The 15,902-nt window shown below is 37.4% G+C and overlaps 1 protein-coding gene across 1 annotated transcript in view; it reads left to right on the top strand.

Annotated features, from left to right (window-relative positions):
* The window catches only part of DNAH7 (dynein axonemal heavy chain 7), a 122,234-nt gene that overhangs the window by 22,866 nt on the left and 83,466 nt on the right, over positions 1-15,902 (top strand). The window contains exons 18-22 of the mRNA XM_086616016.1: positions 1,718-1,904; positions 7,145-7,338; positions 8,475-8,673; positions 10,168-10,308; positions 15,356-15,568. Of these exons, the coding sequence (XP_086472142.1) occupies positions 1,718-1,904; positions 7,145-7,338; positions 8,475-8,673; positions 10,168-10,308; positions 15,356-15,568 (934 nt within the window). The remainder of the gene's footprint in view (positions 1-1,717; positions 1,905-7,144; positions 7,339-8,474; positions 8,674-10,167; positions 10,309-15,355; positions 15,569-15,902) is intronic.

Raw genomic sequence — 15,902 nt, 5'->3', positions numbered from 1 at the left:
CTAATGCAAAAAATTAAGTTCTAAAACTGAGCATTACATGTTAAAAATTCTGTACTTCTATCTGTGAGCATAGATTTTAATCTGATTTTGTCTCTTTCCTCAATAATTACTTTACTTGCTTCTTAAATCCCCCAAACATAGCCATACTGTGGAAAACCAAAAATCTTTCATCTAAAGTTTGGCTATAATTCCTCATTAATGTAGAAGGTTTTGCCTATTTAAAAAGAGTAAGCACACAATGATAATTTCATGACAGTTTTTTGGTGGCTGACAGCATTCGTCATAGTACAAGGTATTACTATTACTTCAGTCTTTGAGATCCAGGCAATTGCACGCTGGTTGCTTTCTCAATAACCCAACAGAGCATGTAGCATTCTGGATTGCTGTCAGAGATTATCCAAATTCCTTGTCTTCGTTTTTGTGCGGTTTTGGTGTAAGCAAATTAACTGACCTGCCTAACTTTCGTCTTGGAAAGCTGCATTTTTCTCTACCTCTTGGTAAAGAAATGAGATACCAACTAATACCTAAAAGATGAACGAGAGACTTCGGGTAAAAGAGAAGGTAGGTGCAAGCAAAGCTGTCTGTTGTTTAGGATCTGTGGCAGGTGGATGAATGAAGGAAGAAGTTAAGTATGTTTTCACATGTATCGTTTTACAGACCTCAGTGCAGCCCATGTACGAGTGTCCTGTTGAGAAAACTATTGCCATGATTCATTTAGACAATATATGTTTTAACAGCATGCACTTTTAATAATAGTTCTATCTGTACTGTCCAGTGGCACTAGAGATGTAAAAAATTATTCTCGCTGTTTTTATACAGGGAAGATGAACATGTGTACTTGTTAAAGGATTATAAATAGCATTCTATTTTTATATATTTTTTTGCAGATTGCTTATGTCAGTGAATTGGGAATACCAATGACATTAGAGAACTCGTAATATCACATCTGATATTGGTGAGGTAGTAAGAAGTATCAAATGGTAGTGTTAATAATTTTAAAACAATGCAGAGGAATTGAGGAGACTTAGAAAAAAAGAATCTTGATTTCTTTGGCTATCAAAAGGAAAGACTGAATTGCTATTGAATTATAATATTGTGTACCCATAGTGGTATGCAGTAATATTGAAGGACTCTATCAGACAAACGTGTTCAACATCCATCTTTGGAATTTGAAGTCAGAAATAAAATGCGACCTAACCGTTGGAGTACTTACACTACTACTGAAATCTTTTCATTAAGACCACATGTCTTTTCAGGACAGCATGTACATATTTTTGGTTTAGTAGTTTAGGTTACTTTCATGTCTGTCTTTTGCCATCTCAGCCTGTCTATCCCAGGAAACAGTTAGAAACAGCAGTCTGAGCTTTGGTGTATGCCAGAAACCAGATTACAAGCTCAGTTGAAGTGAATTTGTTCAGAGGTAACATTACATGCTAAAGCATCTGCTATGTTCATTCACTGACACTGTTAGTCTATTTATTGGATTAATCTAGTTCATGAAATACCACAATCAACCTTACAGATAATCCAGTTGTGGAAATTAATGTGGACTTCATTGTGCAGGAAGTCAGGCTAGGTGGATATGATATTCTGTGAAATTTTAAACCTGATGCACTTGCTGTTGAATATGCGAACTGCCAAAAAAATCCTAGCAGTCTGCTGGAAATGTTTTACTGGAAATATCAATTAATGTATTTGAACTAATGTTATTTTATAGGGAATGGGAGGGAAAGCTGCTGTTGGTACAGGAGATCCTGGATGAATGGCTGAAGGTTCAGGCTACTTGGCTCTATTTGGAGCCAATTTTCAGTTCTCCTGACATCATGGCTCAGATGCCTGAGGAAAGCAGACGTTTCAGTACTGTGGTTAAGACATGGAAAGACTTAATGAAATCAGTTTTTCAGGTAAGCACTACTGTCTTAAGAATATAGAGTGAATTTGTAGTATGTACCCAAAAAAAAAATTGCTTCTGATAACACAGTACTGTTTTCTGTTTCATCTTATCCCCCTTTCTTAGAGTCTTTTAAAAATCATTTTGCGGAACTGTTTCACATAGAATCACAGAAGCATTGATTGAGATGGGCCACTAGAGTTCAGTTTAACTTCTTTCTAAAAGCAGAACTTTTGCCAACAGTACATCAGGTTAGCCACAGCTTTGTTTAGTCAATTTCAAAAATCTCCAAGGAGACAGAGATTTCCTGCAGATTACCTTCAGAGACTTCAGTGCTGCAGTAACTTCCTAGTGAATAATTTTTGCCTAATGTCCAAGCTGAACCTCCCAAGCAACGAATTGTACCTGTAGCCTCTTGTTGCCCAGTTGTCACTGCTGAGAAGGCGTCTCTATGGGTTGTTTTTTTTTTTTTTCAATTTCCCTTCATGTAGTTGCTGGCTACAGTTAATTTCCACTTCACCAAGCTGAGTAAGTCCAGCTCTCCTAACCTATTCTCATAGGCCATGTGCCATTCTGGTGAGCAAAATTTAAGCAGCATACAAAACGAGGTAACATAGCAATGATATTCCTGGCATTTTAGGGCAATCTGCATGAATCAATGAAATTTTATGCTGATTATTCGTTTTGAAAAACAGTTTATTTGCATATTGGATCTAGAGGTGCCTCTATAACTTTAAACTGTTCAGCTATTTAATTTGCTTCAAAAGTACTCTCTGATCTGCTGTAAATTGTGCACTGTGAATCAGTGTACAAGGCAGTTGTCAGACACCATCAGTGCACAGATCTGGCAGTTCAAAATGTTACTGTCTTGCCAATCTGCTTCTTATTTGACTCATTCCAGAAGTTATGACTGTTATTAGGATCAATTGATGAGATTACATGAATGCTCTTTGCTTCAGTAGTTAGATGTTCTCAGCCTTGGAATGGGTTAGATGGACTGTATTTGCCAGCCTAACTGGATGAAGAACACTTTTACAATCCCTTCTGCTGACTCTGCTGAGAAGGCAATAGCTTCTAGCAAAGAAGTGGTACTGGTAAGGGAAGAGGTAACATCTGAAACTGGCACAGCTGGTTCTTCAGCAGTTACATGATCGGTGGTCTGGATGCATGCTCTGCAAATTCTGTTCCTCGGGGAATAATCAGTTACCTAGTAATTCTGATAATCTTATTACATAATTCTAGTGGTTCTCATAATGATTGGAGAAAACTGCATTAATTCTGAAAAACTTCCATAATATCAAGGATGTTTCTAGTAAGATATTGTGGTTTTAGTATTTTTTTAACTGGACTTACTAAATTATTCAACAGACTTGAGAAGATTTATGAGGTCTGCTCTTTTCCAAGGTAGGGACATAAGATTGTAGTTTGAAAGAAAAAATTAGAAGCTTTGCTTTCATCCGTCTCATGACATTCCTTTGCAGAACTTTCAGAGATCCGTTATGTCATTAGGACGAAATGCTAAAATCTTCACTCCCTCTAAAAGCTTTTGGTCTAAGCTCTTGTCAGATTGCAGGTTTGGTCTTAGTGTAGGAATACACAAAATGTGTAGTATACAAAAGAAGCATTTGCTTCATTTCCTGGCAATTCATCTTGATCACTTAAAGTTATTTTTAATTTTTATTCTCTTTTTATTTCTCCTTCCTTTTTCTCCCTCCCTTTCTCACTCTTTCTCTTTTTCTCCATCTTACACTCCCCCCTGCCCCCTTCTTTCTCTCATTTTCTTTCTTCTGAGTTAGAATAAAAGCAGGAATTTATTTCATAGAGCTGTGAAATCAACAGTATTCATTTTGGGGAATAAATTGTATAAAAATAAAAAAGGCAAGAATTTCAGAATTTTGTTGAGCATTATATTTCTAAACATTGTGTGCTGAATGGTCTGCTTTGATAAAATCTTCTAATTCAGATACTCGGTGCTAATCAAATACAAAGTATTTTTTGAATGTGGTGTATGTTATCACTAGCAGAAGAAAGAACCAATCATCTTTTGTTTGTACAGGAGGGTGTAAATGCCAGAATAGAAGTTTAACAATCTAGAGTTAATTTTGGCTAAACAAGTAGGCATTATTTTCCAGAAGATGGCACTCTGTTTCTGCAAATGCAATGTTTGGGTTTCATGGCTTAAAAAAGTGCTTTTCCCTGGTCAGTATGAATGGTCTTTCTTGAAGCATAAAGCTAACTTGAGTCTGTTTGTACTTTTTTGCCTTTATAAGCCATTGTATTAAAGCCTTTATTTGCTTACCTTTTTCTCCTAAATTTGAATAATCTATTATTTGTTCATTTTAAATATCTAATTTAAGTAATGCATGCTAACGAGGGTTAAATTACTTCATGATTTAATACCCACTTCCTATAAATTTTTTTAAAAATCTAGAATATGGAAGGTTTTCTGTCTTTGTAAGGAAGAAAGGAAAAAAAAAAGGCAAGAAAAAAAAACAGACTCCAACCTGTGTTATGTTAAAAAATATATTTAGAAACTAGAGTTAGTGATGGTGCTTTAACTGGTTACTCCAACTATTTTTATACACTTGATTTATACTATTTTCTAGATTCAGTATTTTTTCCTAATTGACACTGACAGTGTCACTGACAAGTTACGCTGATGTTTTGGATGACTGAGAATGATGGCATTCCCTTTTTCTTCATGCCTTAGCAGAACTGTGAACAGAAAATCTATGTTGAAGAATAAATTATTTTTTTTCCTGACTTTTTCTCATACGAAAGAAAAAAGAAGCAGGAAGAATCCCATTAATAAAATTGGCAACATAGCCTTGATTTACTTTGTTGGTTGCACTTACTCTATTTGCTGAGGATAAACATGTTAAGAAAGGGAACAAAATTTCGTTCTGTTGACAACATGTAGTTATATGGTTGTTTGTGCTTTGAAAACTGTTTTAGAAAGCCATTTGCGACCTATGTTTGCATGCTGACAGCGTAATTGCCTATGGATGGATGAAAAGTACATGTAGTTGTTCCGTTCTGGTTTGGTATGATGTGAGAGGCAAGTTACAGATGGTAAATGTATTTCATGTACAAAGGAACATTATAATTATTGTATTAGGGAGGTGCACCCCCACAAAGATCAAGTAGATAAACATACAGTTCTTGTGGTTTTTTCAGATTGGAAGTATATGTGTGACAGGAGCAGGGAGTTGAACCAAATCTGAATGCACATTGCAAATAATTTCAAAATGTTAGTAGTTTTTTAACTGAAACTGAACTTGGAATTTATTATTGAATTCTGCAAAGTGACGCTAAACAGCAGTGAGGTTACTGGGTCAAATCTGCCTTGCCACCCTGTGAGGGGTTTGTTTCTTACAGACACCTTTTGCACCTTCTGGGCTTTGCACAGCAGTCTAGCCTGTCTGTCCTCATTTGTCCCTTGCAGCATGAGTCACCCATGCTTCTGCTCTGTGAGACTGGTGTTCTGCAAACCCTACCAGGGACTTTTTTGAGTGGGGTGTTCTGTATTCGTAATGGACTCTGACAAAACAGTTCCTAGTGGAAATAGTCTAGGTACAGCTTTGATTTCTGCTGTCCGTTGTTGGAGTGTTCTTTGTCGTTTACCGTCAGCAGTTCTTACAACCGCTTGGTAGACTGACTAGTTCGAAATTCTCCCTACCAAATCTTTGGTGTTTCTTATGATTGAGTACACCTATGTCTTTTTTTTTTTTTTAATTTAAATCCTGGATGTGTGTTCTGTGCTGTGTGCTTACAGGTGCAGACACATGGGGCAGAGCGGAGGGGATCTAAGTGTTGACTAACATTTCTCACGAGCTCTGTTTCCATCTCACCTGTGGTCATTCTGGCCCTGTTCAAATTCCTGAGAAATGCAGTCTGATTTAGGTGGTAAATGAGAACTGTGTTCTCAGACTTTGAGAAGTGGATCAGGGGATTGGGATTAATTTCCGTGCCAGGACTTGGTCATTATAGAACGTTATGTATTGCAACATGAGTGGGTTTGAATCTGTTCACGGTTAACAAGTCAGTCAGTGTAGTGGCACAGGCCTGAACTAGAACTGAACTAAAATAAACTCAGTCACAGATGAACCCAAGCCCCACTGAACTGAGTAGAAGCATTTGCTTGGTTTGACTTCTTCAGTCATAAATCTGAATAATTTCCTACTTATCAATGTGTTTCTCATTTTGCTCCTAAAACCCCATACTTGGTGAGCAAGGTTAAAAAATGTAATGATTATTAGGCTATAAACTGTTCATGTGGCATATTAAATGCTAGAACCTGATGTTCAGACAACTGTATTTCTTTAAGGCTTCTTAGCTTGGCAACCTTTACATCTTTTGCAAAATCTTTTTTGTATTTGTATTAGTTGAGATAACATTCAAAACAGTAGCTTTTCTAAGCATCTACATTAATTTAATTTGAGAGGTTAATGTGGAAAGCACTAGAAAGAATTTGGAAAGCTCTATATGTCTTAATATATATTTTGTCATCTACACAGTATATAAGAAAGCCAGAGTTTACCCAATGGTGTATCTTGACAGGTGTTATCAGGTACTATTGTGAGAAGAAATAAAAACACAATTTTTTATATTCTTAAAGCAAGTATAGATTTCATGTTTTGCTAGCAAAAGTCTTTAAACATATATTTAGCTAGTAAACAGATCAGACAATACCTTTTTTTTAGGCAGCATTACTATTAATGTTAGTACTGAAGTATCAAGGTTGCCTATGTACAACTTTGCCATCTCAATACTTATAATCTTGTATATATATTTACATGTTTTTTATGGAAGGAAAGATCATTTTTTTGCATTGAACTCTGAGTGATGATTACCACTTAGAACGTGTGACTACATTGTTGCCATAAAAGTACACTTTTAAAAATCCATCAGAATGTTTCAATTGTTCATGTTGCTTAATTACATAATGCAATTGAATAGCCAGTGTAAATTGCTGTTGCTTCAACAGAATGGTGGGAGTTGTGCTGTTTGATGAATTAATCCTGTTTTGAAAATTATTTTCAAAATTAATAGTTTACATTTTGAAAAATTTACTTTAATACCAACTGCCTAACTACTTTTCCAGCGAACCCTGGCAATGAAGAAGGTTAGTAAATTGTAACCCTGACAATGGTTTGAGTAAAGCAGAATTTGAAATAAAGATTCCTGCAGTGCTGTGTGGTGATTTACTTGAGAAGGCATTAACATTTTTATCTGGAATAATTTTTTTTCCAGGACAAACATGTGCTTGCAGTAGTAGTAATAGACAAGATGCTGGAAAAACTGAGGAAGTGCAATGAATTTCTGGAGCTGATTCTCAAGGGACTTAATGAATACCTAGAGAAAAAGCGTCTATTTTTCCCCAGATTCTTTTTTTTATCTAATGATGAACTGCTTGAGATTCTTTCGGAGACAAAAGATCCTACTCGGTATGGTAATATTTAATAGATGTATTTGTGACTCACAGTGCATGCAGATGGTCTTGTCGTACTGTTTCTCTGAGCCCAGAATGCTCTTTTTTCTCGCTGACAGTTATGGTCTTAAGTATCTACTTGGATAGATTTTATGACAGGTGAATGCATTTTTAATATGAGTAATTAAATTCAGTTCTGTTTTCTAAACCAGTAACCCTTCTATACAGTGGTTTTCAGAAGAATCAGAAGTCCATATATGAATTCCTGGTGAAATTAACATACCTGATTTTTCCCAGTAGAAAATTGAATATCAGATGGGACCTGTAGACCGCTTACTTGAGTTTTACATTTTTAGGCGCAGGCCTAATTACAGTATTTCAGAAGTTTCTTTGCCATATTTTAACTCTTTTCTGGGTTTTCTACTCCCCAGCCTCATTCAGGATTTGACTGCAAAAAGTGTAACTCAGATAAATCCTTATACTGAGTGGAATTAACTCTATGAAGATTCATGCAGAAGTGATCTTGTTAAGCAATAGAGCCTTTGCCATAAGCAGAGGAACTGGGGTTTGATTCCCAACGTGCAGACTTGATAGTGTGCAGTGAATGCAGTGCAAGGTCATGCAAAAATAAGAATGAAAATAAATAATAAATTGCAGCTCAGTTACAGAGAAATATTCATACAGTGCAAGGTACAGGGTGAGATCTTGTGAAGAAAAAAAATCTTAAAGTTGTTTAATTTTTTTATTATTACAAACTATTGCATTAGAATTGTACTTGCTTGCTTTACTCAAATTCCTTAATGTTTACTATACTTTGCTGGGAAGGTATAAATAATGGAATTTTATGTACTGTAGGTGGATTAGCAGTTAAAGAATACTTATTTATCCTTACTAGTTTGTATGTTACAGACACTATAAGTAATATTTTACATTTTTAAACTGATCTTCAAAAAATACCGTGGTAGGTGTCTTACAGGAGGTAGTACCCAAGAATTATTGTTGAGGATAAACTTTTTTTTTAACAACCTTAAAATGATCTTTTAAGTAAATTGTTCTGAAATATTTCTTTTTTTAAAAAAAATTAGATTTTCTTTGGTAGTATTGGCAAGAAAAAATTGTCAGAAGCTGTTTAATACTAGTTTTGTTTTCTAGAGTACAACCTCACTTGAAGAAGTGTTTTGAGGGAATTGCAAGAGTGGAATTTACTGATGTATTAGATATTACACACATTATAAGTAGTGAAGGAGAGATGGTGGAACTCATAGAGACAATCTCGACGTCAAAATCTAGAGGTCAAGTTGAAAAATGGCTGGTTGAACTGGAGGCAGCTATGCTAAAGTCTGTCCACAAGGTAGCAAGTCCTGACCTCTTATTTTCTAGGTTCATGTCATTCAGCGTTTTTTTTCTTCATTAAACGTTGACATATCCTGGAGTCACTTTTTATTCTTTGCACTAAACATGAACATTAAACCAATGAATTCAGTCTTTATAGGTTATACCATTTTTTTTTTCAGTTCTGGTGTCAATTTCTGGTTGTAAAATTCTCTAAAATTCTTTGAAATTAAATAGCAGAGTCAAAAAACATTTGCACCAAGGATTCTTTTGCCAGAGATTGTTCTACACTTGATGTGGTATTAAGGAACAAGGTTAAACTGGAAGATTGCCTGTGGGGTATTTTTAATGTTCCTCTTAATTATGACTACCTTAATCAAGACCCTTAACTCTTCTTTTCACATTTTAGCATTCTAGTCTTTACAGTGTCTCATCATTGTGTTGTGTGTTTAACCGTCTCTTCCGTCTTCTTTTTTGTGGTCCCTTTTAATGTCAAGTGAGGTAATTAAATGTGCACACGCTTTCCCTGCCACTGTCTTATAGTACAACAGTTTAAATTATTGTAGTGGCATATCAGTCCAGAAGAAAGTGAATAACCTGATCTATTTGGTGCATGTCAGACATGGACAAACTGAGCTGCATCAATAGATGGTTCAGCACCGTTTGTCTGCATTTAGCCTTGACTACAGAACTTTTATAATGATCTAAACCAGATAACACTTACATAGTTTCAATGTCAATACAGACACATTTTCCCCTCGTAGATGTATTTTTTTATTGATGCTATTGTGTCTATAGATTGTTAAAAGCAGCGAGGCTTTGAACTGAAAAAAAAAAAAGGCAAATTTTCACTCAGGTAGTTTACATTGCTTGTTGGAGGAGCCATCTAAATTTATTGAGGAGTTTGTTAATAATAAGACTTTATTCTTGCTTGAGTTTTGTTAATGACAGGAAAGTAACCTGTTGGTATAGACTAGTTGTTTTTTTTTTTTTCCAGTGCAGGTTTTGATTTCATTGGGGTTAATCTTGAGTGGCACTAGAACCAGGTTAATCATTCTATTATTAGAAAATACACTTGACTTTAGATGTATGTTTAAATAATACGAACTGCAAAATTGAAAGCTCTGAGTTTTTACTGGAATTAATAGATGAAAAAACTTTCCATTTGGGATTTACTTCTAACTAAATTGTATTAGTACTTGTTTTCTAGTTTCATTGTATGATGGAGCTAGAAAATTTTCAGTATCCGATGGCACAAATCGTTTTAGAATGTGTTGTGAAATAAGTTCTCAGAAATTTTGCGTGATCACTTGGTTCATATGACATTTTGGTTTTTTTCTGAGCTGTACTGAGAAATTTGCTTGCAAGACATCAGTACTAGAGTTGAATTTGAGGCTGAATCTAGTCCTGGATTTATTTTTTATTCTCTGTAATACGACCTACCTCAAATTAATTCTAAAGCTGAACATTACCTGTTTTCACATGTAGTTATAGTGTGCTTTTACCTGTCTAGGTCATTGGGAATGCACACGAAGCTTATCCAAAAACTCCACGTGTTAATTGGGTAAGAGAGTGGCCTGGGCAAACAGTTCTTTGTGTATCCCAAACTTTCTGGACAATGCAAGTACACATGTCTATTAGAAATGGCCAAACGGTAAGAATATTTTAAGTCTGAATTTATGTCAAATTGATATAATGCAATAGTAAATCAGACCTTTGGTAATAATAGGTGTTCAATACAATAGTTAATGTAGATTGAGTATCTACTTTAAAGATCTACCTGAAATGTGATCCTTGAAGACTTTGGAGTTAATATTCCTTTTGGATATAGGCACCGATGCTTCTGCAGTCTGTCAGAGTGTGTTCTGTTTAGCTCAACGTGGATTACTTGTTTCTGTGAAAGCAGCCCAGCGTGGTGGTATGGACTAGCATAGCTTGTCTGTTCATCTCTGGTTCAGAAGTCTAACATACTTTTTTTGATGTTAACTGCTTTTTATGAAGATGGGCTAGGACTAGCATTAGAATCATAGAATCATAGAATTGTTAGGGTTGGAAGGGACCTCAAAGATCATCTAGTTCCAACCCCCCTGCCATGGTCAGAGACACCCTCCACTACATGAGTTTGCCCAAAGCCTCATCCAACCTGGCCTTGAACACTTCCAGGGATGGGGCATCCACAACTTCTCTAGGCAACCTGTTCCAGTGCCTCACCACCCTCAGAGTGAAAAATTTCTTCCTTATATCTAATCTAAATCTGCCCTCTTTCAATTTAAAGCCATTGCCCCTTTGTCCTAGCCGTAGCCATTGTCCTATCACTACATGCCCTTGTAAAAAGTCCCTCTCCAGCTTTCCTGTAGGCCCCCTTTAAGTACCGGAAGGCTGCTATAAGATCACCCCAGAGCCTTCTCTTCTCCAGGCTGAACAGCCCCAACTCTCTCAGCCTGTCTTCATAGCAGAGGATCATCTTCATGGACCTCCTCTGGACTCACTCCAGCAGCTCCATGTCCTTCTTGTGTTGGGGACTCCAGAGCTGAATGCAGTATTCCAGGTGGGGTCTCACGAGAGCAGAGTAGAGGGGCAGAATCACCTCCCTCGACCTGCTGGTCACGCTTCTTTTGATGCAGCTCAGGGTACGGTCGGCTTTCTGGGCTGCCAGCACACATTGCCGACTGATGTTGAGCTTATCCACTAGCACTTCCAAGTCCTTTTCCTCCGTGCTGCTCTCAATCCATTCTCTGCCCAGCCTGTACTTGTGCTTGGGATTGCCCTGACCCACGTGCAGGACCTTGCACTTGGCCTTGTTGAATTTCATGAGGTTCTCACAGGCCCACCTCTCCAGCCTGTCAAGGTCCCTCTGGATGTCATCCCTTCCCTCCAGCGTGTCCACGACACCACACAACTTGGTGTCATCTTCAAACTTGCTGAGGGTGCACTCAATCCCACTGTCCATGTCACCAGCAAAGATGTTAAATAGCACTGGTCCCAGTACTGACCCCTGAGGAACACCATTCGTCACAGGCCTCCACGTGGACATTGAACCGTTGACCACAACTCTTTGAGTGTGACCATCCAGCCAATTCCTTATCCACCAGGTGGTCCATCCATCAAAACCATGTCTTTCCAGTTTAGAGACAAAGATGTCGTGTGGGACAGTATCAAATGCTTTGGACAAGTCGAGGTAGACCATGTCAGTTGCTCTTCCCTTATCCGTCAATGCCGTAACCTCATCATAGAAGGCCACCAAATTAGTCAGGCAGGATTTGCCCTTAGTGGAGCCATGTTGGCTGTCACCAATCACCTCCTTATTTTCCATGTGCCTTAGCATAGTCGCCAGGAGGATCTGCTCCATGATCTTGCTGGGCACAGAGGTGAGACTGACTGGCCCGTAGTTCCCTGGTTCTTCTTTTTTTTCCTTTTTTTTAAAGATGGGGGCAATGTTTCCCTTTTTCCTGTCATTGGGAACTTCACCAGACTGCAACAACTTCTGAAATATGATGGGTAGTGGTTTAGCAACTTCATCTGCCAGTTCCCTCAGGACCCACGGATGCATCTCATCAGGTCCCATGGACTTGTCCACCTTCAGGTTTTTTAGATGGTCTCGAACCTGATCTTTTCCTACAGTGGGCGGTTCTTCATTCTCCCAGTCCCTGCCTTTGCCTTCTGTGACTTGGGCTGTGCAGCTGGAGCTCCTGCCAGTGAAGACTGATGCAAAGAAGTGGTTGAGAACCTCAGCATTCTCCATATCCCAGGTAGCCAGGGCCCCTGTTTCCTTCTGGAGAGCGCCTACATTTTCCCTAGATTTCTTTTTATCACTGAAATATCTATAGAAGCTTTTCTTGTTGCCCTTGATGTCCCTGGCCAGATTTAACTCTATCAGAGCTTTAGCTTTCCTAACCTGATCTGTGGTTGCTCGGACAATTTTTCTGTATTCTTCCCAGGCTACCTGTCCTTGCTTCCACCCTCTGTAGGCCTTTTTGTGTTCAAGTTGGTTCAGGAGCTCCTTGTTCACCCATGCAGGCCTCCTGAAGAAGATATGTATCATCCTTACCTTTGTCAAATAATGAATATATATACCTGGCTGATACAGAATTTGTAATTAAGTAATGCTAGTGGGAATAAAGGTATTTAAAGCATTGAATTATGACTCAGCATATCTGTCTTGTAGAATCTTCTCTTTATGACTAAGGCTTAATGCTGTCACCTGTAAGTGTTCCAGAACTGTCACCATCACATGAGGCAACTAGATTTTCATTCTCTGGTGTTTAGACAGAAAGAAGCATGAAGTTGTTCACAGTTATACATAAAGTTATAACTTTGTGATACTTGATGATACTCTCTTCTTTTCATCCTGTTTTTTGCAATGGCATGGTATTAATTGAAAGAACTTGTACAGTATTGTGTTTTTGGATTCTCTCTGTTCACATATAGCTGAGCTATACCACAAACACAAAGTTAAATCTAATCTTTAATCCATGTATGGAGCAATATTTTCAGGCTATATAACGTTTTCTACTTATTCACAAGTTGAAGCAATGGCTTCTGGTAATAGTGACTTTTTTGAGCAACTGCACTTCTGACATGCAAAGAGAAGAAGACATTCCGAGTGTCTTGGAAGAGGGAATTAAAGGAAGAAGAGGACATTATCTGCTAATACAAAGAGTAAATCTTGCAACAGATCTGAAGATTTGAAAAAGATTTGAAAATATTTTCTTTCCCCAGTAATAAAGGAGATCCTTGGTTTCCTGGGGAAAGAAATAAGGCTTCTACATACTCTGCACTGTTTATTCTCAATTGGTGAAAGACTTTCAGGAAGGAGAGACAGGAATTCTAATCCTAGAGATTTTAGATGAAAAAAAAAATAAAATAAAGCCAACCTCACCTTAATGAGTCTGTGGTTAATGTTGTTAGTGAATAGAAGAGGAAGTTAAGCAGAGGTTAAATTAATTTACTTTTGGGAATGTTTGTTACAGAATTCTGAGTTTAGACAAAAGCTCTTGTGCTGGTCTGCATGAAGCCTTTTCTGTACATGGGCATGCAGGGAAACCTGCCCTTCCTGTAGCTTTCACTCAAAATCTGTTGGTTGTGGGAATTCTGCTCATCTGGCTTGAGCCTGTTTGCATCTCCTGACAAATTCCTTGTCACAAATCTGTGGCAAGGAGAACTCTAAGTCTTGCAGCCTTCAATATTCTTTCTCTTTTCCATTCCTGTCTTGTACACTAAAGCGTAAGAAACTTGACAGGCAGTCAGTGACCACATGAGAGGCTAAAAGTACTGCGTTCTGCCTGAAGCACTTCAGTGATTTCTGGGGCAGGATGCCAATATCATTGAAGTCACTCATTAATATTAAATATCTGTTCACACATGCACACACACATGCTGCCTTTCAAATATTTTTGAGTTGTTTCCAACAGATAACTGTTGTACATAAATCAAAGGTGCAGATTTCTTCTTAAAACCAAATCATGAACTAAGATGCTGTATAAAAACAAAGATGTTTCATAAATTTTGAAAGCATTGTCTTGGGGACGATGTGCATTCTCAGTGAAATACAGTCATATGATCGGAAAGATAGCACCAAGGAATGTTACTGACACGGGAGTTGAGGACATATTCTGGGCCTCAAGTGATCTCTCATGTTTGCTGAGCAAAGCTTGGTGGTAAGCAAGTGGATTATTATCCCTGGCTCAAGTGGGAGATGTGTCAGATTTTGTCCCGGTCAGAAGCTGTAATGCAACACCGTAGAAATTGAACTGGATTTAAACTCTACATTTACTGCTTTATTCTCATAAATAAAAAGAAGCCATACTAAGCAGATGATTGTCCAAATTTCACGTTTGGAAATAACTAGATGAAAGATCTCAAAATCGTCATAACCTATTGAGGGTTACCAGCGCCAGTGTGTTTGGAGAGGAACAGCAGGCTAGCAGGGAGAAAAATCTAAACCAGGCCTAGATAAATTTTTCTCCAGACAAACAGAAGCTATTCCTCTATAGAAACGTGCTTTGGTGTGAATGTATTACTAAGGTTAATTCCCAGTTTTTTATTTCAATTCAGTAAGGCCTTCATCACATCTAAGTACTGCTGTGATACAAGTGCTTTCCTTAATTGCCCCTTTCCAGTATACCAGCAACTTATTAGCCTGAAAGAAGCTATCAATTGCTGTGTAAATGATTAAGCTAACTGAACAGAACTATGACCAGAAGTCAATAAACTGAAAAATTGTAGAAAAATTCATTTTCTTGTCAACTTTTTTGAACTATAGATGTTATTGTTTCTAACTGTTGTGGGAAATAAAGGGTGTTTTTTTTAGTGTGACAGTGTCCTTTAACCATAGAAAGTGTATTGTATACATATAAGTAGATCTTTAAAACACACGCGGCATTTTCCGTTTCTTAACATGAAATGTATAAAAGACGAGGACTCTCTCCTGCGTTCCAGGAAGAAAACAGCGTATGCTGTTTTGTTTCTAGATATGTATCACTCATGTTTTACATATGATTCTGTAAAAGCAGAACGCTTCCTCACCAGAAAAAATAAACAAAAACCAAAACCCTATTGAACTACCAGTGAATGAAGGACACTGTGCTACTATTATAGTGAGAAAGAACTTTTTAATACAGAGAAATAAAAGTAATATAAGAAAAAATAATCATCCCTTAGACTAGACATGCAACATTCTTAACTTTTAAAAATTTTTGCAGGCACTAGAGGATTTTCTGGAACAGAGTAATAGACAGATTGAGGATATTGTCACCTTGGTGCGAGGAAAGCTGTCTAAGCAGAATCGAGTGACTCTGGGAGCACTTGTTGTGCTTGATGTTCATGCTAGGGATGTTCTTGCATCTCTAGTACACAAGAAGGTCAAAGATGAGAGTGACTTTGAATGGTTAAGTCAACTTAGGTACTACTGGGAGGTAAGTGATACTTCTCAGTCCTATTAGGAGATAATTTCTGTTCACAGCTTTTCAATTTCTGCTTGCTTGCTGACACAGGGAATGGTTACATAACTATGAGAGTTTCTGCTGATCAGAGAATGCCTATAACCAATTTTTTTATGGTTTGCTAACTAGAACTGCCAGTAGCCAGACGCAAACAGTTTTTAATTAAAATTACTTTTTTCATCAATACTGAGTCTCAGTGCATTTGCTGAATTTGCAGAGGTGGGTACAGACAAAATTTTTTCACTCAAAGACTGTATTTTAGTTTTCTGATTCTGCAGGATAAAGAATGCTGTAGGTATAACAATTT

Source organism: Tauraco erythrolophus, chromosome 8, assembly GCF_009769465.1.
Source record: "Tauraco erythrolophus isolate bTauEry1 chromosome 8, bTauEry1.pri, whole genome shotgun sequence".
Classification (NCBI taxonomy): Eukaryota; Metazoa; Chordata; class Aves; order Musophagiformes; family Musophagidae; genus Tauraco; species Tauraco erythrolophus.
The sequence above is the reverse complement of the archived record's forward strand: the minus strand, read 5'-3'. Positions and strand labels throughout refer to the sequence as shown.